The 24,294-nt window shown below is 48.8% G+C and overlaps 1 protein-coding gene across 1 annotated transcript in view; it reads right to left on the bottom strand.

The window, feature by feature from the left end:
* MYO18B (myosin XVIIIB) overlaps positions 1–24,294 on the bottom strand; it is a 330,341-nt gene that overhangs the window by 293,731 nt on the left and 12,316 nt on the right. Inside the window, 2 exon segments of the mRNA XM_020996632.2 lie at positions 719–863; positions 17,656–17,719. Of these exon segments, the coding sequence (XP_020852291.1) occupies positions 719–863; positions 17,656–17,719 (209 nt within the window).

The raw sequence follows: 24,294 nt of genomic DNA, 5'->3' as shown, positions 1-24,294 counted from the left end.
ACGTATGTTCTACTAGTCACCTCACAGGTGTCCAGAAAAGAAAAACTGGAGAAGGCCCCAAGCATGGTGGGTGGACTCCCAACGCCCTGTGGCAAACTGATAGGAAGACACGGATGAAAGACACGAATGATGGGCAGGCATGGCTGGTCTGTGATCTGCAATGCAATGATGTCTCTTTCTGACTCACTGGACTCTTTCCGATGTCTCCCTACCCATGATTCACATACTAGGAGCTTAATAATTGTTTCCCGATTGACTGATTGAATTCCGCTCCCAACTCCTTCACCAAGGGAAGACTTGCCCAAGAATAAACAGACTGAGGAGGTGGTTCCCAAAGAAAACTCCAGAAGCCCCTGGACTGAGTGCAGGGGCTCCCGCAGGAGTCAGTTCTTGGGGGGGGGAATGGCGTTTCCTAGAACGTTAACAATGTTCTCTTCTGTGCATGAGGACATCTATCTGGAACACCTCAAAAAGTCCCTTCACTGCAGGGATTCCGGGAAGACATTGGCATCCACCCCCAGTGAAGAAGGTCACAGAGCAAACAGGACCCCAATCCCTGCTCAAGCAGAAGAATAAAAAGTCTCTTTCTGAAACGGCCACTCGACCCTCTAAGAGACTCAGGGCGGCCGTCAAACAGCAAGCTAAGGAAGCACCCCGCACACCATTGGTGCTTAATAAATGCTTGTGGAGTTGGATGGAGGCCAGGAAGAGGAATTACCTTTACACGCCCCTGCTGCTCCGAGGTGATAAATAGCCGCCAGCACCCTCCAAATGGCCTGCTGCTCACTCGCAGAGATGCCCAGCGTCTCCATGGCCCCTTGGAGGTGAGAAAATGCCGCTGCAGCCTTCTGCTTCTCTTCAGGCTGGGAGGGACAGGAAAGGAAAAGGAAGGAGTTGGGAACACTTACGAGCAAGGCACGTGGAGAGAGGGGGCCCAGATAGTCATGGGAGGCTCCATCTCATGGAGGAGGTCCAGCTTCTCCCTTCCGATGAGGCTCGAGCTTCCGAAACCCCCTCTCTGCCTCTGCTCGCTCCTCTCTCCTACCCCTCCTCCCCACCACCGCCCAGAGGGTCTTTGTAAGGCACTACCCCAAGCATGTCACTGCTGTCCTCAAGAGCTCCAGTGGCTCCCCATTGCCTTAGACCCTCCCGGCTCCATCCTCTGGCTCTCCACATTCCTGGGGTGACTTCCTGACTCAAATCCCTCCTAGCATCCCTGATTTTCTTGGAAGCAGTGAGGTAGTGGAGAGAGCACGGGGCTTAAAGTCTGGAAACATGAGTTTGAATCTGCCTCAGGCACTTACCAGCCATGTGACCCTGGGCAAGTCAGCTGCCTCAGTTTCCCTATTTGTAAAATGGAGATAATAATCACCCACCTCCCAGTGTAGTTGTGAGGATCAAATAAGATAACATATCTAAAAATGCTTCACAAACCTTAAAGTCATACATAAATGCCAAGCCTGTTACTTCAAGGCTCACCTTCTAAATGAAGCCTCCCGCTTCTGCTACTGGTCTCTTCAAAGTTATGTTGTATCAATTTGGTATGCACACGCACGTGTATACACACACACACACACACACACACACACACATTTGTTATCTCCCTGACATAAATTATAAGCTTCTTGAGGACAGAGACTGGTTCATGTTTCTCTTTGTAGTGCCTAGCAAAATGCTTGTCATATAGTAGGCACTTAATAAATGCACATTGCTTCATTGAGAAACTTTTTTTTTAAAGCTATATGGCCCTGCCATCGAAGGCCCTCCAAAATGCACCACCACTCCACTTTCCCAGCCTTGTCTGGGGCTGCTCCCACTCACACACCCACTGTAGCTCCCAGGCAGGCCAAAGTACTTCTCTTTTCTCTCTCTGCCTTCTCACATCTCTGAGGCCTTGCTCTTGCCACCAACCATGCCTAGAATGCCCCCTCCTCCAGGAAGCCTTCCCTAACCTCCCCCTCCCCACCATGAAAGCAATCTCACACTCCTTAAGTGTTTCCAACACCATGCTGGAGCCTCTGGGTGAGCATGGTTCACTCCCACACCTATTAGGCTTATTTGTGTGGTATATGTCTTTACTAAGCAGTAAACACCTTAAAAACAGGCTCAGTCTTCTGTCTGAGTAAGCCCAGAACCTGGTACAGGGCCCAGCAAATAGCACGGATTTAGTAAATGTTGGTAGCATTGAATTATTGCACCAGGCCTTGGCCCAGATGATCCAAAAAGAATTTTTATTTCACTGGGGAGTATGCAAGGAGGTTTGCCCAGGTTAACCATCTCAATTTGGTTTCTGTTAATATTCAAATCAGTCTGTACCAGCTGAAGATGGAGAAAGTAGGGCTGGGAGTGGGGAGGGATGGTGGGGAGGAGGAACCCTGAAAAGGCCTGGGCTGGGACCCCAGTTATGCCATCCACAAGCTGGGTGGACTGCAGCAAATAGCTTTACCCTCTGCTCCATTACCTCTTCTGTAAAATGAGGAGCGGGGTCTGGAAGATCTTCTAAGACTCCCAGCCCTGATATTCCTTGTTCTCAGGTCCCTCCCAGCTCTGACATCCCCTGTTCTAAGGCCCCTCCCAGCCCTGTCACTCATTGTCCAATCCTGCTCTAATGAGCTATGAGTATACTGGGAGGAACGGAATCCATCCCCCTGCCAGCTTTTCCTCTTCCTCATGCCCTTCACTGAGCCCTTGAGGCTGCATTGCCGTCCCTCTCCCTCACTAGTGACATGATGTGACCCTTGGCTCAGACGTCCTCTGTGACCAGACGCCAAGGCTGGCCAGCGGCAGGTCTCCCAACAGCTGAGAGCAGGATGGTCTGAGGCAATAGAGGCGTGGCCAGTGGGGCAGACAGTCCTGGCCACTCCGGGGCTGTTTGGCACCGAGGGTACCAGCCCTCCTTCCGGGCAGCTTTTTCCAACCAATGAGACGCCTTCGGGGACCATCAGGCAACCAGCAAAAGAAAACGCGAACAATGCTATGACACTGACTGATTCACTGTGGATGCGTTTCAATTAATAGCCAAGGCCTGTGCCGATGATCTATCACTTTCCCAGGACACCTGGGGAACACAAAAACCCCTAGCAACCACGAGCTCAGCCTAGCAACCCCCGCTCCTCCATGCTTGTGGTGGGGGGGGGGCACCGAGAAGCCTCCTTCCTGCCAACCTGCTCTTGGTTATTTATGAGATTTGGAAACACCAGAGAAAGGACACCACAAGGGCAGAGGCAGCGGGATATTGCTTACGGCCCCCGTTGTCAGCTGCAAGCGTCACAGTGAAAATTATGGGCAGACCCCGTCATCTGCCACCTTCCTTCCTCACGACTTTCTAGGGAAGAAAAATGGAGAAAACTCAAGCAAGCCCCATTTGTTTCTCTTCCCTTCCTCGAGTAGAGGGGAGAGAGGTCGCCGTTGCTATTACCCGAATGTTTCAGTCACGTCCAACTCTTCATGACCCCTTTTGGGGTTTTCTTGGCAAAGATACTAGAGTGGTTTGCCATTTCCTTCTCTAAATTAATTTACAGATGAGGAAACTGAGGCAAACAGGGTTAAGTGATTTGCCCAGGGTCACACAGCTAAGTGTCTTAGGTTGGATTTGAAGTCAGGTCTTCCTGACTCCAGGCCTGGTGCTCTATGCACTATGGCACCACTTAGCTGCTCTGGAGTCAGTGGACCTGGGTTCAAATCCTATGCCTGCCACTTAGTACCCATATGACCTTGGATAAATCATTTTGCTTCCTCCTTTGCACAATGTACTAAATGATCTCTAAGGCTTCCTTTAAAAGCTAAGATCCTAGGGGGCAGCAGGGTGGTGCGGTGGATAGAGCACCAGCCCTGCAGTCAGAGGACTTGATTTCAATCCGGCCTTAGACACTTGACACTTACTAGCTGTGTGACTCGGGGCAAGTCACTTAACCCCATTGCCTAGCCAAAAAAGAAAAAAGCTAAGATCCTAGGAAATGGTATAGTGGACAGGTCACTGGATTTGGAGAGACCTTGGGTTCAAATCCTGTCTCTGTCATTTACTGTCCATCTGACCTGTTATTAACCTCTCTGGGGATTCCTTCATTTTTTCCTCTGGACAATAAGAGGGTTGTTCTACATGGCCTTTGTGCTATAGTGCCCCTCAGCCCTAACTCTATGAATCTACATTCTTGACCTTGGAGTTCCTAAGTTCTTGAAAAAGACCTCCTCTGAAATTAACTAGGATGTTTTCTGGATATTTAAAATTCATTGAACTTCAAGGCTGCTGGGTGGCACAGTGGATAGAGCACCAGCCCTGGAGTCAGGAGAACCTGAGTACAAATCTGGCCTCAGATGCTTGACACTTACTAACTGTGTGACCCTGGGCAAGTCACTTAACCCCATTGCCTAGCCCCCCCCAAAAAAAATTGAACTTCAAAATGTTTAGGTTGGCCTGTCTTAAGGAATTGCCATCTCCCTCTTCACCCCCACCAGGCCCCCAAACCCCAAAGGCATGATGTCAAAGTTTCATGAGTACCAACAGGATCCTCAAGGTCAGCCCACCACTACAAGGGGCTTGTACAAGGCACATTTGGTGGTCCAAAGACCACATGTAGTTAGAAACCTTACTTATATTCTTTCACGCCTGGAGACAGCAAGATAGTAGAGTGGCCTGGAATCAGGATGACCCGAGTTCAAATTTGACCTCAAACACTTACTAGCTATATGACCTTCAGCAAGTCCCTTAACCTTTGTCTGCCTCAATTTCCTCATCTGTAAAGTGAAAGCCATAATTTTGGTCTGACCTGACCTGCAGTGTTGTCGTGTAGAAAACATTTTGTAAACCTTAAAGCACTGGGGAAAAAAAATGAGTTTTGAATACATGCTATAAAAATGTGTTCTAAAGCTTCCCAGGAATTTTATAGGATTATAGATTTAGTGCCATAAGGAACCCTTAAAGGCCATCTGGTCTAATCACTCTATTTTACAGAGAAGGAAACTGAGTAAAAGAAAGGGAAAGTGATTTGATCTAGGTCACACAAAGAGGAAGCAGCAGGGACAAGATTTGAATTCAGGTCTCATTCCAAAGGCAGGAATTTTTCGACTTTATCACTTCATGGGAACATAAGATGTAGAGGGGATCTCAGACAGCATCCCATCCAGAGGGGTTTCTGTCGTGGCACCTTGGCAGTGTCTGAGGAAGCCTGTGGGCCCCTTCTCAGCATCATGTAGGGAAATGCTAAATTTCAGTTAGTAAAAAATAAAGCCGTAATTTCTTCTGCATCCAGATTAAAAGACTCCCTCGTCTAAGGTGAGAGTAACTCTCCTAACCCTAAATTGGGAGTCTCTGATCTAGTCCAACCCCTTTGTTTTGTAGATGAGGTGACCAAGAAGGGAAGTGATTTATCTATGGTGTTGGAAGGAAGCGGCAATGCTAAGATTCAAAACCGGATCTGTGATACCAATCTTCTCGGCTCTACACCTAGTTCTCTTTCCACTATAAATCTTTACCTAAATGTCCACTGGGATCCCCCTCAGCCCTAAATCTAGAAGCCTACATTCTTGTCTCTGGAGTCCCCAAGGAAAAAGATGTCTATTTCCTACTGAAATCAACCAGGATGCTTTCCAGACATTCAAAATCCATCAAACTTCAGAAAGTCTGGGTTGGTCCTTGCTGAAAAATTGTCATCTCCCCAGTTTCCCCCACCCCAGGCCCCAAAGGCAAAAAAGCTAAAATTGTAAAGGATTGTGAGCATGAACTCTGAAACAATAAAAATATTTTAGAGTAGAAGAGACCGAGTCAAACATTTAGCTCAAACCGCTCATTTTTTACAGAAAAGGAAACCGAGGCCCAGGAGAGGGTGACTTGCTTGGCCAGGCCTCCGGCTGAGATTAGACACCAAGTTTTTCTACTCCAAGGCTTCTGATTTTTCTATCACTACCCTGCTTCCTCCTAAGGCCATCCCTTCTCAGAGGCAGATCAAGCGCTCTAGGAGCCTCTGGGTCACCCCAGTGTGCCTAAATCTGGAGGCCTCTGATGGTCCCTCTGGTGGGGCTGCATACCTTCATGATCACATGCCCAGGAGCTTGGGCCAGCTCCATGGAGCAAGAAAGGTAAGCTGGGTTCAAAGGCAAATAACCCCAATCTGATCATGGCCTCCTCTCTCCAGGCTTCCCAAGTGGAGTCCTGAGACACCCCTAAGCAACTGCAGACAGCCAGGACCCAGGCAATCAGAAACTCTTCAAATCGACTTCCCCAATGCCTTTACATCCTCTATCTTGTTTGAGCCTCAATCAATAAGTGAACATTTATTAAGCACCTACTAGATGCCATGTACTGGGCCAAGCATTGAAAACATAAGGACAGCAATGAAACAGGCCCTGCTCTCGAGGAGTTCACATTCTACCAAGTGAGACAAACATATACAGAAATCACTATATATAAAATAGGTGCAAGGTTCATGGGGGGAAGGGGTACTAGCCATTAAAAAGATGAGGAAACTGAGGCACAGAGACTTCCTAAATTATTATTTAAATATTTTATCTATTTTTTATCTATTTCATCTATTATCTATGCACACCACCTCTCAAGTGGTTGATGGTTCATGAAATGAGGTTAGACTGAATAGCCTTCCACTAAGTCCTCCTCTGATGTCTCATTACAACTCTAGTTTATAGAGGGTTCTTCTGCCTTCAGACAGTCAGCTCTGCCAGGGTCTCCCACCCCAGCAGGACCCTGGCCAGCTTTTACAGCTTGGCTGCCTTAACTTTAAGCTGAGTAGCATCCCTGAGTCTCCCTTCCCCTCCTCTAACTACCCACATCAGACATTCAAAAGGACCACACTCCTCAGGGGTGTGAGCAGGTCCCCAAACAATGGCCCAGTCAGAGCCTGCTGGCCTTATTCCTGTACTCCTCCCCACAGCCTGGGTGACCTTGGCCAGGTTGGAAAGCTCAACCCAAAACAATAGGACACTTCAGCTTTGTCTCTTCACAGATGGAGCAGTTTGGTACCTCATAAAGGTGTCAGGCGCTTTATCCTCTGGAGGAAAATGCTTATTATTTCCTCGATTCATTTTCAAAAAGAGAAAAGAGGTGCCTGGGCTGGGCTGATTTAGAGAGAGAGAAAAGGAGAGAAAGGGAGATAGACATAGAGAGAGAAAAGAAGAAAGAGGGGAATGGAGGGAAGGAGAGAGAGAAAAGGAGAGAGAAATGGGGAGAGAAAAAAGGAGAGAGAGAAAGAGGGGGGATGGAGGGAGGAAGAGAGAGAGGTGGAGAGAGAGAAAAGGAGAAAGAGAAAGAAGGGGGATGGAGAGAGGGAAAGAGAGAAAAGGGAGAGAGAAAGAGAGGGGAGAGAGAAACACAGAGACAGAGAGAGAGGGAGAGAGAGAAGGGAGAGAGAAAGAGAGAGAGAGAGAGAGAGAGAGAGAGAGAGAAGAGAGAGAGAGAGAGAGAGAGAGAGAGAGAGAGATGGATGGTGTGAGGGAGCATGGGGTGACAGGGCACCTGGAGTGAGGAAGTCTGTTTCTCCCTTAATGGCCCCTCCATTTCCTCTGGGTAGCTGCCGCTTCCTCCATTGATAAAAAGAGCATTGTACTGTTAGCCATGAAGACCCCCACCTTCTCCAGGTTGCTTGGGAAGATCGATTACTTTCAGTCCAAATCTGCCTACTACACTAATGTGAGAAAAAGAGCGAGGCAGGATCTGCCCGGTCTCTGTCTTCTCAGAGCTCAGGCCAGTCTCCAAGGGTTTGCTGAGACAAGTAGTGTGTGCCCAGCCCTGGGCAAGGTGCTGTGGGGGATACAGACAAGCATAAGGGGTAGTCCCTGACCAGTCTGTGTTTGCCGTCTCACCTCCGGGACAGACCAAGCAAATACAAAGCCCAGTAAGATGGTATATAAAACAGTGTTAGATTCAACCAATCAATCAGCATATATCGAGTGCCCACTGTTTACAACGTTCTGTACTGGGTTCAGGATACAAAGTCAAAAGTAAGTCATGGTATAGTGGGGAAAGGATCTGGGTTCTAATCCTAGCTCATCTACTTACTGCCTGGCTGACCTTAGACAAATCGCTCGACCCCTGGAAGCCTCGGATTCCTCATCTGTCACAGCCAGGCCCCTTCCTAGCTTTCTGGCCCTCTCACACCTCATTCCTTCCAACATCCTTACACACAGCATTGGGCTCCCTGCTGTTCCTTCTACAGGAAGTCCATCTCCCATCTCCATATATCTGTACTGGCCGTCCCCCCCCACTTGGAATGCTTTCCCTCCTCATCTCCTGGTTTTCCTGGCTTCCTTTAGGCCTCAGTTCTAATCCCGTCTTCTATAGGAGGCCTTTCCCAATCCTTCCCCTCACTCTTGCCCGACTGCTCATGCCTCCCCCCAGATCACCTTCTAGCTCCCCATGCGGATCTTATATGTATCCAGTTATTTGCATGTTGTCTCCCTCATTAGAGCATCAGCTTCTTGAGGGCAGGACCTCTGTTTTTGCCTTTCTTTGTATCAGGGCAGCGTCTGGCACACAGTCATTGCAGTTGCGTATGACTCTTTGTGACCCCATTTGGGATTTTCTTAGCAAAGATACTGGAGTAGTTGCACATTTCCTTCTCCAGCTCATTTTACAGATGAAGAAACTGAGGCAAATAGGGTTAAGTGACTTGCCCAGGGTCACACAGCTAGTAAGTGTTGAGGTTGGATTTGAATTCAGGTCTTCCTGACTCCAGGCTCTATCTACTGTGCCACCTAGCTGCCCTGATGAAATCAGAGGCCCTATGGAACAGTGGACAGAGTGTTGATTCCAGAGTCAGAAGATCTGGGTTTGAATTCTGCCTCTGACAAAAACAGAACAGGATGCCATGATAGGTAGTGAGCACCCCATCACTGGAGGTGTTCAAGCACTTACCGGATTGGCATATTGTGGAGGAAGTTCTAGATCTTAGTTGGAGAGGCTTTGGACTATGTGCCTTCTAAGGTCCTTCCTCATCTCTGCCACTAAGAATCCATAACTTCCTTCAAGGCTTAACTCAGATGCCACCTCCTACAGAAGGCCCATCCTGATTCCACCCAGTGATAATACTGCCTCTAAAAGAATTACTTAGTACTTAAGGAAAAGGACTGGACCTGGATTTCACTGTTAGAGGGAACTCCCTAGTAAGGAAAGTGTCTCTGCAGATCCTAGCATTGTCTGCAATTTATAGCCTGGAGCATTGACAGGTTGTGACTGGCCCAGGGTAACACAGCCAGTAGGTGTTAGATGCAAGACTTGAATCCAGGTTTTCCTGTCCCCGAGTCCAGCTTAGGTCCGTTAGCCCATGCTGTCTCTCTCTTACTTTGCCTATTTACTTTGTCTAAATTTGGTATTTACTTCTCTGTATACATGTAACCCTCCTCCCCTCCTCCCCTCCCCCTTCCATACCGGTAGATTGTAAGCTCTTTGAGGGCAGGAGAACTTTGGATCCCCAATTTTGAGCATGGTGCCTGGCACATGATAGGTGTTTAATAAATGTTCATTGAATAAAAATCGCATGTGATAAGACCTTAATACGTGCCCATTGAATTAAAATGGCATATAGTAGGTGCTTAATAAATGCTCATAGAATTAAAATAGCATATGGTAGGTGCTTAGTATTTATTCATTGAATTAAAATAGTACATGATAGGACCTTAATAAGTGCTTATTGAATTAAAATGGCATGTGGTAGGCGTTAGCAAATGCTTATTGAATTAAAATGCTTTAAAACGATGATGTGAATCCTCATCTTTGGGGTAGGTCAACCTCCTAGAGAGTATGACAATGCCAGAGGGCATTGGGGTGGCCAGGATGGGAGCAGTGAGGACCCGAGGAGCTGGACACTTCCTCTAGAGCCCTACCTGCCCAGAGAGATCCATAGCTCAGTGGGGCTGCCTTGTCCCCTGCCCAGAGGATCTGGACAGGAAAGATTTCAATCTAGAATCAGAGGAGCAGAGAATTTCGACTTGACAGAGACCTTGAAGGTCAGCTGGTCCCAGAAGCACAGGCATCTCTGAGCTGGAAGGCGCCCTCTGAGGTCCAGACCCAACCAAGAGTCCTCTCTACCATCTCCATGACATGTGGTCATCCAATGCCTGCTTGAAGACTCCCTCCCTCCCTCCCTCCTTCCCGCTCTCCTTCCCTCTCTTCCTTCAGAGGTTCCTGGTCCACATGGGAATCCAGCCCAGACACCTTCATTTGTCTCTTCTACCTCTTGTCCCTAGTTCAGACCTTTGCTCCAAACCCCTCCTTTTTCACAGATAAGGAGAGTGAGGCCCAGAAAAAGTTAAGGGATTGCTCCAAAGTCACACAGGGCAGAAAAGTCAGGATTAGAACCCATGTCTTCCAACTGGACGTCTGGCCCACATCACAGTACGTCACCCCCAGGAAACTGAGGCCACTGAGGCTTTAATTAAGTACCTTGAATCAGGAGGTGATTCGAACCAAAGACCCTCTGACTCCAGATTCAGTATCTTTTCCACTACCTCCAAAGGTGCTCACACTGTCCAAATTTCCCTCTTACCTGGCAGACCCGCTGCCCCTCAGAGCCACTCCATTTCTCCTCTCCCTCAGTCCATCCCCTACCTTATGACCCCACGAGACACCTCTGGGCATTTCATTCCATTCCTCCCATCTCCCCCCCAACCATTGCTGGGGCCTTACTCAGCTCCTGGAAGGGAAGGTCTACCCCATTGTTCCAGAGCTGATAACTAATCATAAAAAAAGATGAATTTGCTTGAGGCTAAAATCTGAAATACAACAGCCAGGAGCAAAATGTGGTCAGGTGGGAGGTTATGTCTTTGGGTTTCTCTTGCCCCCTCCCCCACCCTCTCAATCAGTCTTGGTTTAAGAAAAATAAATTATTGACTAGAAGACAACAATATGAAGGTTTTGTGATTTCAAATGGCTGCTGGGGCCTCCGCAGCTTGGAAATAAGTCCTATTTAAAAGCTGATGTGCTGCAGGCAGCAAGGCCCTAATGTGAGTATTAAAAGAAATAAATGACAAGAGAGACAGGCCAGCCCAGAGGAGGATGTGGGCCTAACCTGGGAGCCAGGCCTTGCTGACTTTTCTCCAGGTGGGAGGCCAGGTGGGTGAGGTCCTAGGATCAGACTCTCTGTGCCACCCCACCCCTGGCTCTCTCTCTCTCCAGACACCTCCTCCCCAGTTCAGGTCTGTCAATGAGCCTGGGATTAGGGCTCCCTGAGGACTTGAGGCCCATCAGGCTTGTAATGTGTCTACAAATTGGCTGCACTCCAAGGTGTTGCTAATCCCTGGATTAGAAGTCCCCTGTTGTTTGGGATGGCATCAGTGCCTTGTTGTGACCCTCAGGGGACTCCTCACCAGCAATGACTGCTCAGAGACTCCACTGTCCCAGAGGTTTTCACTCTGGGAATCCCAAAAGATTTGGCCCACTTGGGCTATAAGATTCAGTCAATGGGTCAGGGCACGGGCCAGAGCATGGGTTAGCAGTAGAAAACATCATACCCCCCGCAGGAAGCTCTGGGTAATAGCTAGCTAGCATTTCTATACTACTTTAAGATTCACAAAGAATTCTAAAAATATTATCTCATTGTTAGCCTTGCTACAACCCTGAAAGGTTAGTGCCATTATTACACCCATTTTGCAAGTGAGGAAAATAGAAGCAGACAGAGGCTAAGTGACTTGCCAGGGTCACACAGCTAGAAAGTATCTGAAGCTGGATTTTTTTTTGAGGCGCCAGGCAAAGGGGTTAAGTGACTTGCCCAGGGTCACACAGCTAGTAAGTGTCAAGTGTCTGAGACCATATTTGAACTCAGGTCCTCCTGACTACAGGGCCAGTGCCCTATACACTGCACTACCTAGCTGCCCCTGAAGCTGGATTTGAACCCATATCTTCTTGACTCCAGGCAGTGAAGTTGCATAATGGATAGTGTTCTGGGCCTAGTGTCAGAAAGACCTGAGTTCAGATTTGATCTCAGGCACCTACTAGCTCTGTGATCCTTGGCAAGTCACTTTGGCACTGCCTGCCTCAGTTTCCTGATCTGTAAAATGGGAATAATAAAAGCATTGACATTCCAGGGTTGTTGTGAGAGTCAGATGAAACAACATATGTAAAATGCTTGGAAAACCTCAAAGCCCAGTAGAAATGTTATAATAACGGGTAATACTTTGGCATTCTTCTCTTCTCTTCCCATGCAAAGCTGACCCATCCTCGATGGTCCATCTCAAGTGCCCCTTACCTGACTACTCCCACCTCCACTGAACTCCCCTTACTGGGAATTCTGATCGTACGCGGACTCTGCATAGAACAACCTAGGATTTGATCAATGTGCTGGTGCATGGACACTGTCATGGAAAGGACACTAGGACACTGGTTTCTGCTCCAATTTCTGCTGCCCCTGACCAGCTGGGTGACCTTGGGGAAGTCAGCTGCCCTCTCTGGCCTTCAGATTCTTACTCAAAGGATGGTAGAATCTCAGAGGTGGAAGGGACCTACTTCCTGATCTCATTCGTACCTCAATTTGCCTCTCTGACACTTCTACTCATTGCTCCTATTTCAATCCTCTGAGGCCAAATAAAATGAGTCTAATCTTTATTCTTCATTCTGTGAGTAAAAAACTGGATTTTATCTCATTTGAGCCTTTCAACCCCATAAGGTGAGTACCATAGGCATCATCATGCCTGTTCTACAGATGAAGGAACCAGGCACTTGCTCCCAGCCAAATAGCAAAGCTTTCATTCTTTTTCATTTCAAAAACAACAGGAACAGTAAATAATAACCCTCTGGATGATACAAATGAGTTCACATGTCAGAATGGGTTAAGTAAAGTGCAAAAATACTATCCTGAGGTTGGAAGCATGAGCTTTACTGCTTTTAAAAAGGTAGGATTGTAGCTGCTCACAAAGGTAGCCTGATCTTCCAAGGGAGATTATACAAAGAGAAAGGGAATTTTCATTTCCTTTTCAAAATGGAGGGTGGGAGTAGGTCCTTGATCAGGGGAGCAGGAGGAAGGAACATGAGGAAAGGATAGAATTAAGACCAGGAAGGAGACTAGGGGTTCAGTAAGTCACCTGTCTGTCAGGAAGGAAGCCAACACCAGCATCCCTGAGAGATGGCCATTGAGGCCCAGGAATGGGGAGCTCACTACAACCCAGGGCAGCCTGATTTCTGCTTTGTATAAGGCCAAAATCTGTCTCTTTGTCATCTCCAGCCACGGGTCCCAGTTCTGACCTTTGGACCAATGTAGGATAAGGTTATCCTTTCATCCACATGACAACCCTTTAGAAATTTTAACACAGTGTCCTCCTTCCCCTGTATCTTCCCTTTGTAAGGCTCTCAGGTGTCTCTCATTGGCCAGGCTTTCCAGACCCAGAGTTATAGGATGTCTGAGTCAGAACGAACTTAGAGGCATTGAGTCTGAGCTGCCATATTGTAACACGAATCGATTCTTCAGCACACCTGGGCAGCGGTCCACCAGTCTCTGCTTCAAGAATTCCAGGGGTGGGAAACCTACTGCCTCCCAAAGCAGCCCCTCCCATCTTGGGACATCTGCCTTCATTTGGAGGTGACACTGAGCTGGAATCGGCCTTTTGGACAATCCTGCCCTTTGTCACTCACTCCATCTTCTAGGTCCACACAAAGCAAGCCTCTTCCCTCTTCTATGTAACAGGCCTTCAGATCCTAGTAGAGAGCCTTATATCTTCTCTTCTCCAGTCAAATATCCCTACTTCCTTCCCCTGATTCTCTAAGGACATGATCTCAATCTCAGAGGTGACATGGTCTAATAGCAAGAGTACTAGAGTCACAGAACCTGGGTTCAAATCCCACCTCTGACACCCACTACCTGGGTGACCCTAAACAAGCCTTTTAATCTCTCTTGGCCTCCATTCCTCCAGACCATCTCTTGTCTTAGGTTCTGGATACTAAGCTTGCCTTAATGTACACTAAGACCCCTCCCCTAAGACTCCAGAGCCCTCTAAGCTGTGCTTAAAATATGGTGCCACATTTTACCTTTCTCAAAAAAAAATCACGCATTTGTAACTAGTTTTGGCTTCTTTCTTGGTTTCCCAGTCTGTCCATTTTGATTTCCCAAAGATGTCGGACCATGGACTCTGGGCCACCTTGCAGTAAAGACAAATAGTGTGAGAGCTTTACGACTGAAAAGGAAATGGTCCTGTCCTGTTACATCTCTTATCTACACATGACTAAGTGGTAATTACATGGATTATTGTACTGTCTGGTTCCTGTATGCCTGTCAAGGAATCGCAGACAAGAGACTGCTGCTCATTCCTCACAGAAACTTCCTGCCAGAAGGGACCAGAGAGGTCACCCAGTTCAACCAGGTAACACAAGGCTGAGTTGGGGTTGGAGGCAGGAGGGGAAGAAGGGTAGGATCAGCCCCAGCTTTCTCTTGGCACCTCCTTCCAGAAGCACCACCTCCCCCCACCCTGGACGTCAGGATGGCTGTGTCTGGGAGGACCCCAAAGCTCCATTCTTCTATGAACCCAGAAACCTCCAGCAACATTGCTCTAGTGGGCTCCCAGGACCAATCACAGCTTCAGCACACAAAAGTGGGCACAGGGGAGATGGAGAAGTAAGGCAGCCGCCGTGGTGAGCGCCTTCAAACCTAGCCCTGTAGCCACAGTCACTGTTAAAAGAAAGCATGTGGGCCCAGACGCTGAGAATGATTAATGGATTGAGGTGACCAGCCAAACCCCCCAGGTCCACCCCCAGCAGGTCCCCCAGGGACCCTCCATTCCTGGAGGCTAATTCATCTCAGTTTGATGAATAGCTCTATAATGAAGATAAAATATGAGATGGTATCCATCGCCAGTGAGCCTGTGTCGGGCCCTCATCCCTCATTTCTAGCCTCACATGTGGGGTCCCTGGGCAGGCCTGCAGCAGGCGGCTTTGTCCTAACCCACACAAGCCCTTGCCAAGAATAAAGGGCAGACGAGGAAACAGAGCCTCCTCAAAGTCTTGAAGATACCCCAGTTCACCAAAGCACAGTCTAGAGCCAAGAAGGCTCCAGGGACCTCGAGTCATTCTACTGGAAACCTGATCCCTTAAGAGACAGAACTGCCGCGTGCTGGTCCCCCATTCAGAGTGTCTGCAAGGCTCTCTTTAGAGGTGCAAAGCTGTGCCCCCTCCATAAGCCGACCACTACAGCCCGCACTGACCTTCCCTACACACACCATGATGACCTCCTAAAGCATGGCGCACTGCAGTGGAAGGCACACAGGACTCGGGGGTCAGAAGACCTGCATTCTGATCCTGACCCCAACTCTTACCAGTTGTGTGACCTTAGCCAAGTCTCCTGACATCTCTCAACCTCGGTTCTCTCCCTGGTAAAATGTGCTTCTACTTGCCCTTCTCCAGATAGGCAAGTTCTTTGTAAACCATAAGGTCCTACAGGGGAGATGCATTCTCCATACTGCTCAGTAAGCATATACCCCACACGGGTATACATTTCATTGTCAGATGTGCTTTATGTATATCCACACATTCAATAAACATCCAATAAAGATACACAAGTCACTCTCTCTAGATCAGGGGCTCTTAATCTCTGTTCAGTGATCTTTTTTTTCTTTTTAAAGTAACTGCTCTTCAAAATAATAGGGAAGGGAAGGGAAGGGGAGGGGAGGGGAGGGGAGGGAGGGGAGGAGGGAGGGAAGGGGAGGGGAGGGGAGGGAAGGGGAGGGGAGGGAAGGGTAGGGGAGGAAAGAAAAACACAAAAACCAAAACTGACTTAAATACTCGAGGTACAAAGGCAATCAAAATAGAAGCCCTGTACTCAAGGATCTTACATTCTTCTTGGGCAAAGGGGCAGGTCCACAGGGAAGTATAATACAAAGTCAAATGTTTCAAAGCAGAGGAGAGAACAGAGGGCTCTTGGAAAAACTGAGAAGAAAGATAACACCGTTTGCTGAGGGGCACAGGGCGCGTCCCTTGGGTTGGATCATAGAAGAGGCGAAAACTAACCGGATTCTTAGAGGAAGAGGAAGAAAGGAATGAAGCTTAGTAGATTCTGTGTCTCCCACAGCACCTCGTATGCAGTAGGTGCTCAATAAATATTGATCAATTGAGTGTTCCTACTTTAAATGGCACCAGGGCAGGCCATGCCAATGAGCAAGTGAACTTGGCCATGGGTAACGGCTGTTCAAATTTTCAGGCAGGTTTTTCCATCACCTACAGTGAGTCCTGGGGAACTGAAGATGTCCAAGTTCTGAAATCTATTAGGGCCACCTACAATCCTCCTCCTTCTTTCAAGGTCCTGCCCAAATCCCACTCCTCTATGAAACCAACCTTGACTACTCCAGCCAATAACACTGACCTCCCTGCTGCCAAGGAGGAATTCCTATCCTCAGTTAATTGGAGGCAGCCCAGGGTAGTGGAAAGAGTCCCGGCTTTACCATCAAAAGACCCAAGTTCAAGCCTTGATTACTACTTATGAGCCGGGTGACCTTGGGCAAGTTATCTTCCCTCTCTGGGCCTCAGTTTCCTCCTCTGTCAAATAAGGTATTTGGACTCTTCCAATGCCCTTCCAGCTCTAACCTTTTATGATCCCACGACCCCAGCATAAAGGGAGCCTATGATCTCCTGTGTTTATTGCAGTGTTTCCTCTCTAGAAGTCATCTCCCTACTCTCACCCCTAAGGCACTGACATGTAAGAGTTTAAGACTGACCACGTGCTTTACAAATGCTGTCTTCACTTATACTCACAATAAAGCTGCGAGATATGTGCTGTAGGCATTATCAGCCCCATTGTAGAGAATCACAGCTCTGCTGCTGGATGGAACCCCAGAAGTCAGCTAGTCCAACCGCTGATGTTACAGAGGAAAAAACTGAGAAATGCTAAGGTTAAATGGCCTGCCCACAGTCATTCAGGAAGTAAACACCCACACTGGACTTGAACGCAGGTCCTCTGACTAGTGTCAGTGCTCTTTCCTCTGTACCAATCCTAGATATATACCATGCAGAGCCCAGGGAGCCCCTCACGCCAAAGTCTCTGGCTCTGGGCTCAGGAGGACCCTGATTCCTCCTAGAGTAGCCTAACCACAAGTGAAAGGACAGGCTTTTTCTGTATCTCTGAAAGAAACTGATGTCCCAAGAAGTGAGCAAAGTAGCTTAAATCAAGGCAAATTTAAAGCTGATATAAGGAAAAACACCTTATCAGTGAAAACCATCCCAAAGTGGGATGCTCTGGGCTCTTTCCAATTGTTGAGGTTGCATGCTTCCAGTCTGGTGACTTGTCCAGGGTCACCCAGACTTTCTGATTCTACTTCTATTCCGTTTAATACAACAAGTATTTCTTACGAGCCAGGCACTGTGCTCGGTGCTGGGGATACCAGAACAAAAATGAAGTCATCTTTGCCCTCCAGAAGCTTCCACTCTCCTGGTCGGAATCCAGGGTTCTGCCCCCACTCCAGCATCATGCTCTGTTTTTCCATCCTCCACCCCACCCCACACACACCCACATCAGGTTCCAAGCAGAAAACAGGGCACACAACAAACACTCATTGACTTTCATGAGATTCTAAGCCTGCCACAGACTTCCTACTCAATCCATCTGCCAAAGCCGAGGGAAAGCTGAGGAAGAGTAACCAGCCCCCAACCCTTGCCTTCCCACCCAATCCACCCCTCTCCATAACCCCCCCCCATTCCTCCTAGAGAAAGGAGACATCTGGCTGCCCTCTTCTTACCTTGGCCCACACGCCCATGCCAAAGGAGTGACTCTCTGCCATCTGGTGCAAGTACAGCTCTGTCCTGAAAGCGTGGATGGGAGACAAGAGATGTGATTTCACAGCCTCAAGAACAAGGGTTTCTGTTCAAATATACTGACCATCTCTGCCTAGGAGAGTGCTTGAAACCCCTGAGGTGACCCAGGCTAGCACCTGGTAGATAATTAACCTCAGGTCCAAGTCCAGGGAGGGCCTGCACTGAGGGGCTTTCTCTGGGAGCACAGTCTTTCTGGACTCCTCCCTCCCAAGGGCTGAGCTTTGAAAACTGTCAAGGAAGCGTGGGATGTCCACATGCTGGACTGGGGGCCCTGGGTTCTTGTCCTGGTTCTGCCCCTGACTTTAGCACAGTGCCTGGCTCATCGTAAGCCCTTAATAATGCTAGTGGCCTGACTGGCTTTAGGCAGTGGACTTCTTCTCTCCAGGACTCAGTTTTTCCCATCTGTTAAATGGGAGGTAGGACTGAATAGATGCCCTAGGCAGTCCCTCCCAGATTTGCTGTTGGCGTCCAGGCACCTAGTCATGTCAAATTCTTCATGACCATTTCTTGCCAAGCCCTTCTGCCCTCCACACTGGCCATGGGGTTTTCTTGGCAGAAATAGTGGCACGGTTTGCTAAGACCCTCCACCAAGACAAGACGGTGATACGGGAGGGGCTTTCAAATTTAAGATACTTTACTTACAAGCCAACAGATTAGAGAGAAGATTCTGGCTGATGTAGAAACTATTCAGATGTATAGTCTATAGTCCTCCAAGGGGAATCAGAAGTTTTAGGGTTGGGAGGGGTCTTAGAGACCTTCTAATGCCCATTTTACTAATGAGAAAACTGAGAGGTTACATGATTTTCCTGACATCACACCGGTAGTAAAAAGGATAGTTGGGATTTGAACCCAGGTCCTCTAGCCTCTGACTTCATGCCCAAGGCTATTCCCATCAGACCCCAAGGCCTAAGGCCCAGTCAAGGCTAACAATCCAGTCACTGCACCACTCACTCATGAATGTCTCCCCAGAGGCAATCTCACTCTAGTTCCCAAGAGGTAGCTTGGGGGTATGGGAGAGCCACCCATGTGGGAAACGGAAAGAAAGAAAAAGGGGAATCACGAAGAAGGAGTGTCGGGCTCTCATTCTTCCACAGAGGCTGAGATCTCACATTTAAAATGAGAAGGGCCTTCAGAGGCCCAATCCCTTTATTTTATAGGAGGGGAAACTGAGGCCTGAGGAGATTAAGGGACTTAGGGTCAAAAGATAATAGACCCAGTTGGTTTGCTTTTTTTTGCATTTTTTTAAATTTTTTTTTTTTATTTTTAGGCAACTGGGGTTAAGTGACTTACCCACGGTCACACAGCTAGTAAGTGTCAAATGTTTGGTCTAAGTCCAGATTTGAACTCAGGTCCTCCTGACTTCAGGGCTGGTGCTCTATCCACTGTGCCACCTAACTGCCCTGACCTAGTTGGAAAGGACACTGGAGATACACTCCACGGGCTCTTAACCTAACTGGGGGAGTCCATGAACTTGATAACTGCATTGCAACATAATTGGTTTCTTTTGTAATTCTAATTGTTTTATTTTGTGCATTTAAGAACATTATTCTGAGAAGGGACTCATGGGATTTGCCAGACTGATTGCTGGAGGGGCCTACACAAAAAAAAAAAATGGTTAAGAACATGTGCTCTACTCCAACCTCATCATTTCCAGAGAGGGAAACTGAGGGAAACTGGTTAGGTGACTTGGGATCATAGTCACAGATTCAGATTGGAAGGGACCTTAGAGGTCCTTTCATCCAACCCTTTCACTTTTCCAAAGAGGAAAACTGAGGCCCAGAGAGAGGATATGACCTGGCTAAAGTCACACAGGTGATAGTAAGTGGGAGGGGCCAGGCTGCAGGTTGGGTTAGGTGACTCCCAGTCCCTTGTTCTGTCCACTGAACCCCACAACCTTGACTCTGCTTTCCAGAGCGCCGAGGTCCCCCTGCTTTGGAGGCCGTGCCTTCCTCCAGGTCTGCAGCTGAGCTCAGCCTCAGGTGTGTCTCTCTCTGCTCTGGCCTGGTGGGCGGTCCACCCCAGGCACCCTCTCTAGTGCTGCTGGAGTGGGCTGGCATGCTGGGCCCAGGCCCACACCAGGGCCTCCTGAAGTCTGCCTGCGGCTGCTCTTTCTCCCTGAAAGCCCACTTTGTTTCCTCTCTCAATGAAAGATGCTATGTCTTCCGCTCCCACTTAGGGCTCTGTTGTGTTAGGAGACAATAGACAGGCCTAAAAGCTCAGGAAATCCAGGCTGCCTCCAGAGTGTGGAGGGGGGAGGGAAGGAGGGAGAGGGAGGCTCTTTCATGGAGGCTCAGCTCCCTCTTGAGGCCTGCCCAGCAGCACACTGGCCAACCCACCTCCAAAGGATTCAGCCCTCCCTCAGCATCCCCACAGCCTTCAGCCTTCAGCCTTCACCCCCCCTGGCTGGAGCTGGCCACAGCCCAGAATCTGCCAGCCAAGGATCTTTGAGGAACCCTATCAGCTGGCCCAGAGTGCCCAGGCCACCTCCAGCAGACAGTCTTTGTCCTGGGGCTCCCGGGGAGTCAGCACCCACCAAGGCTGGACATCAGGGCCAAGGGCCAAAGCAAACATGCACAGCAATGGAGATGGACCAAGACTGACATGAAGGAAATACACTCTCTGCAAACAGCTAAACACCTTCCCAAGGCAGGCCAGAGAATCCCAGACGGTTCTACCTTAGAACAGAGAGTGCTAAAACTGGGAGGGGCCTCAGAACAGAAGATGTCAGATCTGGGAGGAGCCTTAGAACAGGGGATGTCAGGGCTGGGAGGGGCCTTAGAACAGGGGACGTCAGAAATGGGAGGGACATTAGAACTGGATGTCAAGGCTGGGCAGAAGCAGCATGGTCTATAGATAGAGATCTGGACAAGAAGCTGGAAAACCTGAATTCAAATCCCACTTCAGGCACTTACAATCTGTGTGACCCTCTGGGCCTTAGTTTCCACATCTGTAAAATGAGGGGATTGAACTCAGCCTCTGCATCCCTAGCAGTTCTGTATCTTAGACCAGTGTCTCCAGTGGATCACCTCCCAAAAGCCCTCATAGTGAGGGGGGCAGGGCCAGACCTCATCAGAGCTGGTCCTCCCATCCAGGTGCTCTGTCTCCAAGGTCAGTGTCCTTCCCATGACTTCCAGGGCCTGAGAAGGAGGCCTTTGTCCCTCCATCACTCCCTGAGATCTCCGTTCCCAGCATCCTGCCCAGTACATCCATGAATGTTGTTTTCTCACTGTTTAAACAAATCTTTAGACCTGAATTTTAGACCTTTAAATCTTTAGACCTTTAGCTGTGGGAGCAACCTTGGAGACATTAATTAACCTCACTTATGCACATGTGGTTTTTCCAGCTAGACAGAGAACCCTGAGGACTGGGATTAGGTCTTCAGCTTTTTTTCATGCTCCCATTCCTATTAAGTTTTATGGCTTACAAAGCACTTTCCTCAAAACAACCCCATGGGGGAGGTGGTGCAAGGATTATTATTCCCATTTTACAGATAAGGAAACTGAGGCCCTGAGAGGTTCAGTGACTCAGCCCAAGGCCACTCAAGCAATAAGTAGCAGAGTCACCTGATTCCAAAGCCAGGGCTTGGTCCACTGAGCTTCACTGCCTCCCTTCAGGGACAAAGACCTCCTTTCCCTAAGCAATCATTTGGGACAGAGAGTTGCCCAAAGGCAGACTGGGGCCTCCCCTACTTGGTGCCTGGTTTTTGCCCTTGTTAAAAACACACACCCACTCAAAGAAGATGACATCTGCCTGGCACATTAGACAGAGCACAGGATGGAGAGTCAGGGGACCTGAGTTCCAATCCCAGTTTCAAACATTACTGCCTGTTTGAGGACCTCAGTTTCCTCATCTATAAGATGAAGGGGGTGATCCAGATGACCTCTGAGGTCCCTTCCAGCTCCAAATCCTATGATCCCATACAGAGAGGGAGTCCCTGGTGAGCCTTTGGCAAGCACAGCCCCAGCCCCACTCTGCGTAAGCAGGCATCCAGAGTCTTGTGTTTCTCATGGCCTCAGTTTCCTCCTCTGGAAAATGGGTAGCCTTGTCTAGCTGCTGGAAGGGGATGAAGTGGAGGTTTTTGGTTGAGATAAAAATGTGTCATGTGTTCTAAACTTCTAAAAAAAACACAAGTAGATAGAAAACTACAAGGTGGGGTGAAAAAAAAATGAAGCCCAGCCCCATGGGAGGACAGAGTCCCTTCTAAACTAATGAAGGAAATAGGAAAACGAAGAGACTGTTTGGAGGTAGTTCCCCAGCCCTCCCAGGCTGCCTGCCAGTAGGGAAGTCTCTCCTAAGCTGGGACCCTGATCACACTCCAAGCTGGGCAGCAAACCCTGTCCACGTCCCCAGCTATCCCTGGCTGTTAATGCTATAAAGACATAGAAAGGCTTCCCTATGTTTCTTCATGCTCCACCCTATTCAGGAAAGTTAACAGCCTCTGCTAACGGTATTTTCCTACGCCCTTCATCCCTTTAAAAGGCAACTCAGGGGGCAGCTAGGTGGTGCAGTGGATAGAGCACCAGCCCTGGAGTCAGGAGGACCTGAGTTCAAATTTGGCCTCAGACACATAACATTTGCTAGCTGTGTGACCCTGGGCAAGTCACTTAACCCCATTGCCTAACAAAAAACAAACAAACAAACAAAAAAAGGTAACTCAGTCTAAGGGAAAGAACCCTGGCCTTAGACCCAGCTCTACAAACTGAAGCCAGGTCACCCTGAGCACATTTCTTTAAAAACACTGGCTCTTGTAGTTTGAAGACCTGGGTTCAAATCTCATCTCTGACATTCACTGCCCATGTGGTCTCGTCACTTAATCTCCCTGGGCCGCTGTATGCAATGGCTTCTGAGGTCATTTCCAACTCTGGATCTACAATCTCTCTGGACCTCAGTCTGCTCATCCATAAAACGGAAGCATGAGCTGCCTTGTTCTTGCTCCAGGGGAAGAGGGGAGTTCCCTCACCAGAGTACTGACTGACATGGATTCCCAAAGAGCCCTGAGAGAAGACCTAAGAAAGTCTAGTGAGATATGGCTGCAAGCCATGATGGAAAAGACTGAAAAGATGGCGCTCTCCAGAGATGCTTAGCTCACGGTGCCTGGGCCTCTGAAGTCGCCGGGAGTCTGCCTGTATCATTGGGTCACAAAATCAGAGCTAGAATAGATTTTAGGGATCAAACTGTCCACCTCCCTCATTTTACAGAAAAGGAAACTGAGGCCTACACAGGTCGGCCAGTCAACAAGCATTTACTCTGTGCCAGGCATAGCGCCAAGTGCCCGGATACAAAGACAGGTTAAAATAGTCCCTGCCCTCAAGGCACTTCCACTCTCAGGAGGAACCAACACATGTCAATGAGTTAAGTGGCTTTCTCAAGATAAGGATCGGAGCCAAGGGTCAAATTGAGACGGGTCGATTCCTAAGCCACTGCCCTTCCTGGGGCACCATGATGATGGCTGTCCCAACAAGCAAAGGGCCCTTCCTTCCCAGCTCCCTGCTCAACCCCAAAGCCTCTGGCCTTTTCCCACGGGGGTCCTGCCTATTCCCCTGGGAGCCAGGACGCATTTGTAAACACATCATTTCATTTTCATCTGGAATCTCTCCAGTCCTCTCCGGGCCCTATCTGCCTCTCTCTAGAGCAGGCACCAAATCTAGACTACCATCTAGTTTGGGGAGAGAGCCAGTTACCAAAGCAGACCTTCTGCAATCACAAAAGGAGGCCCAATGCAAGAGGTCAGGCCCAGAAGAAAGAATACTTCCTATCGCAGCAAACGACTATCGCTCTATCAGAAAAAGGGAAAAAATGGATGAGCACTTTCTGGGTGAATTCATCTCTGGGGAGAAGAGCCTCTTCTGTGGTGGGAAGATTGGATCGCAGAGCTGGAGGCAGGTGCCCGGGGGCTGTTGGCCAGGGCGGCCCCCTTCCCCATAGACCGAGGCTTCTGAAATGCTGATTACCATGCACCGAGGTCAGTTTGGAGAAGGAGCTAATGGAGTCATCAGCGACCATTGCGGGAGAGCCACAAGTCAAGCAACGTTGGGGGTGGGCCGAGGGGAGGGTGCCTTCTCTGACTGGTTGTTTCTCCACTATGGCCAGTGGTGGGGACCCAGCCAAGTCTGCTGCTTCTGCCACTCCTGGTCCAGGAGATGGGGAAGGGAAAACGAGGCAGAGCGAGGGAGGAGAGGCAAAAGCCCGGGCAGCAAGTATTTATTCAGGTCCTACTATGCAGCAGGCATTGTGCTAAGCACTGTTTGCATACACTATCATGTTCCATCTTCACAGCAGCCCTGTGACAGAGATGGGGAAGGGCTGTCATCCCCATTTCACAGGTGAGAATACAGAGGCCCACAAGAGATTCCATGGGAGAGGCATAGCAGGTTAGAGCCGGAAGGCTGGCCATTCTTCATACCCATTACGTTCCCTCTGCCTGGAATATCCCCCTTCCTCTGGCCCATTCCACAGGGCAAACCTGTCTCCCTCACTTTCCTTCAAAACCTGTCTCACACCCCACCTTCTCCAGGAAGCCTGCCAGGTGACTAAACTCCATCGGGTTCTAAGCTTGCCATGGG

This window comes from Phascolarctos cinereus, unplaced genomic scaffold (assembly GCF_003287225.1).
Source record: "Phascolarctos cinereus isolate Bilbo 61053 unplaced genomic scaffold, phaCin_HiC Scaffold_4;HRSCAF=312, whole genome shotgun sequence".
In the NCBI taxonomy this organism is placed as follows: Eukaryota; Metazoa; Chordata; class Mammalia; order Diprotodontia; family Phascolarctidae; genus Phascolarctos; species Phascolarctos cinereus.
The sequence above is the reverse complement of the archived record's forward strand: the minus strand, read 5'-3'. Positions and strand labels throughout refer to the sequence as shown.